This window comes from Colobus angolensis, unplaced genomic scaffold (genome assembly GCF_000951035.1).
Source record: "Colobus angolensis palliatus isolate OR3802 unplaced genomic scaffold, Cang.pa_1.0 Scaffold96, whole genome shotgun sequence".
Lineage (NCBI taxonomy): Eukaryota > Metazoa > Chordata > Mammalia > Primates > Cercopithecidae > Colobus > Colobus angolensis.
In genome coordinates this window covers 1,905,721-1,909,188 of record NW_012123598.1, presented here as the reverse complement: position 1 = coordinate 1,909,188, position 3,468 = coordinate 1,905,721, and the positions used below count along the sequence as shown (strand labels likewise).

The window sequence follows — 3,468 nt, the reverse complement described above, 5'->3', positions numbered from 1 at the left end:
AAATGGTAGTGCCAAGGCTCAAAAGGAAGCCTTTCTGACTCCAACCTCCATGCTCTTAAGCACAGCAGCATAAGGCCCATGAAACACCCACAGGCTACTAGAGCAAACTCCAAGCGTAGTGCGTGGGGCAGGGGATTAATAGACGACTCACCCTGACGCGCATCCTGAGTCATCTGGAAAGATATTCTCCATACACATGCGAAGTGTCGTTAAACGTCGACAATGCTTCAGGCAGAATGAAGCTACTGCCAAATGCTGTATGTTACCAATATAAATGAAAACTTCTTCAAAGAAATTCATCACTTGTGTTACAAATTCTTTTTCCTGAGTTTCAAATAAACTAACGAATAATTCCTGGAAACCCATGGCTTCCCTATCAGCTTCACATTGACTTAAACTTTTAAGGCATTGGGTTATCTCCTGCTGCAGGTCTTTTGACAGTGGAAAACCAAAGGATGTCTCCAGCATGCTGACAATTTCTTCTGCTGAAATTCCAAACGTGAATATCCCCACCTGGGTCAAGTGGGTTTGAGGCTGAGTCATACTTGCTTTGACAAGCTGACTTATGCTTCCAATGGCCGGGTTAGGATCGTCTTTGGGTCGTTTGAGCAAATAAAACATGGCGGCGCAAAACTCTTGGATACACAGATGGACGAAGGTAAAACAGTCCCCTCTCCTTTGGAGAAGTCTCATACCCACCCACATCAAGCCCTCAGACTCAGATAACCCATTCCTCCGGAGATCCTCATGGCAAAATACAAATGTGTATGTCCATACTCCCTCTGCAGCCAAAGCACACAGGTTCTTCAGTCCGGCTCTGTTCACCTTAGGCGGAAAACTCTGACTTCCTGCTTTGAATACATTTGTTAAGAAGGACGCATATAAAGAGGTGGTGTTTTGGGAGTTTATTTCAAGGTCTTCTCCCCTCTCTAGCCTCTGTTTCACACAGGTACAGACCAACCAGCATATAAAGGGATTATGGCACAAGATAAACAGCGGTCCACTATCTCTCACAAAATTGAAGACTTTCAAGGCTTTGTTCTTCTCACCAAAGTAGTAGGAGAAATATGACTTCTTTTCAGATTCAGTGAATCCTGAGAGCTTTATGAGTTTTGGATGCTGCAACGTAAAATAGTGTTTTTGCATAGCCAGTTGTCCTAATGCAATAAGCAGAGAGGATTCTGGAAGCATCTTTTTTTGCAACAAACTGCTCAGGATAATTGGCGTTGGCTGCCGCCGCCTCCAATCATCACTGAAGTCAGCCTTAAATTCCAAGTTAAACTTCAGTTGCTCAAAGCCATCCAGGATGAACAGAATTCTCTCTGGCTGGGAAAAAATGTCTTCGATCGTCTCTGAAGACTCAGGCCAGTCCCTAGAGAGGAGCTCCAGTAAGCTGGTCTCTGTGATACCGTTCATTTCATAGACGTTGAGGAAAAACACAAATGTGAACCTATCCTTCCATAAGTTTCCCTCTGCCCAGTCCAACATCACTTTTCTTAGAAGGGTTGTTTTTCCAATTCCATCAGAACCTTCCAGGACCACAGTGTGCAGTCTAGCCGCAGCAGTATATGCGCCATTCAATTCTTTATACTCATTTTTCATGGTTTCTTTGTAGAAATGCTCAGGGACTTGAAGACAGGTTTCCTTCTCCCATATGTGTTGAAATTTTTCCTTCATATGCTTTCTATATGGGTTTAGCTTATCTGTGAGAACAGGATGTAAGATAGTTAAAAACGCACTCATTCTTTTATACTCCTCAGAACTGTAAACCAAAAATAAAATTCTAATACTCGCCAGCCTTCTGAAGCCAGGGTGCTTTTAAAATTTAACCTGAGAGACTGGTTGACGCCATGATGGGAAGTGGGGGTCAGACATACTTCATTATACCTCTCCATTAACACAAACACAGGCTTTAAGTCTGATAAGAAACATTTTACAACCTATTCTCTCTGAAGGCTTCCTCTGCAAGTAAGGATGTGGATCTCCATAATCCTTTATCTTAATCCAGACATTTCCTTTTCTTTGATCCCAGGTCTTTAGATAAACTCAACCAGTTGTGTTTATCTAAAGATAAAGAAAACCAGAGAATCTTTTCTTTTTATTTTTTGAGACGGAATCTTGTTCTGTCGCCCAGGCTGGAGCGCAGTGGTGTGATCTCAGTTCACTGCAAGCTCCGCCTCCGGCCGTCAACCAGATAATTTTTAAATGCATCTAGAACCTGGAAACGTCCCCCTCACCCTGCTACCGGCTTCCAGTTGTCCCACCTTTCTGAATCAAACCAATGTATTTCTTATTGAAGTCTCACGTCTCCCTAAAATGTATAAAACCAGGGCTGGGCGCAGTGGCTCATGCCTGTAATCCCAGCACTTTGGGAGGCCAAGCCAGATCGATCACCTGAGGTCAGGAGTTCAAGACCAGCCTGGCCAACATGGTGAAACCCCATCTCTACTAAAAATACAAAAATTAGCCGGGCGTGGTGGTGGGCGCCTGTAATCCCAGCTACCCGGGAGGCTGAGGCACAAGCATCACTTGAACCTGGGAGGCGGAGGTTGCAGTGAGCAGAGATCATGCCATTGCACTCCAGACTGGGTGACAGAGTGAGACTTTGTCTCAAAAAAAAAAAAAAAAATGTATAAAACCAAGCTGCACCCCAACCACCTTGGGTACATGTCCTCAGGACCTCCTGAGGGCTGTGTCACAGGCCATGGTCACTCATATTTGGCTCAGAATAAATCTTTTAAAATATATTACAGAATTTGACTCTTCGTTGGCAGAATGATGCCTAAAGATTCACTTGGAACACACACAGACTGGCGTACGTATTGAGATAACCAGGCTGGCTAACTTAGTTTTGTTAGGACCATAATCTGTCTGAAATCATGTTCATGGAAACACATGACCCAACTGGAAACCTAGACAGAGTGATGGCCCCTGTGAGGTGTGAACGCTGGAGAATTATATTCCAAGCTGGAAGAGGGGGTGGCATCTCCCCAGTAGAGGATCCAAAAGCACCACCATTTGCTGAAGCTCTACCGGGAGTCAGGGCTGAGGCTACGACTACTGATCCCGCACATTTCATCTCAACCACTCATTCAAGTTCATCCTCTTTCTGCTTTCCAAAACGGTTTGAGTGTATGTGTCTGGACTAATTTAGACTGATGAATAGATAGCAGGGGTCAGGTGCACTTCCCATGTCTGTTGGACTGGAAGCCATGAGGTCTAGGTTATTTCTCTTGGCCCACGCTGGCTGTATTCAATTTTGGAAATCCACCCCTGAACCATCAACTTCTTTCGTTTTTCTTTTGAGACGGGATCTCACTCTGTTACCCAGGCTGGAGGGCAGTGGCGCAACGTCAGCTCACTGCAACCTCCGCCTCCCAGGCTCAGGTGATCCTCCTGCCTCAGCCTCCCAAGTAGCTGGAACTATAGGCGTGTGCCACCACACTTGGCTAATTTTTGTTTTTTGGT

The 3,468-nt window shown here is 44.9% G+C and overlaps 1 protein-coding gene across 1 annotated transcript in view; it reads right to left on the bottom strand.

Moving 5' to 3' along the window:
- The window catches only part of NLRP9 (NLR family, pyrin domain containing 9), a 46,187-nt gene that overhangs the window by 34,212 nt on the left and 8,507 nt on the right, over positions 1-3,468 (bottom strand). The window contains exon 2 of the mRNA XM_011932577.1: positions 152-1,703. Coding sequence (XP_011787967.1) covers positions 152-1,703 — 1,552 coding nt within the window. The remainder of the gene's footprint in view (positions 1-151; positions 1,704-3,468) is intronic.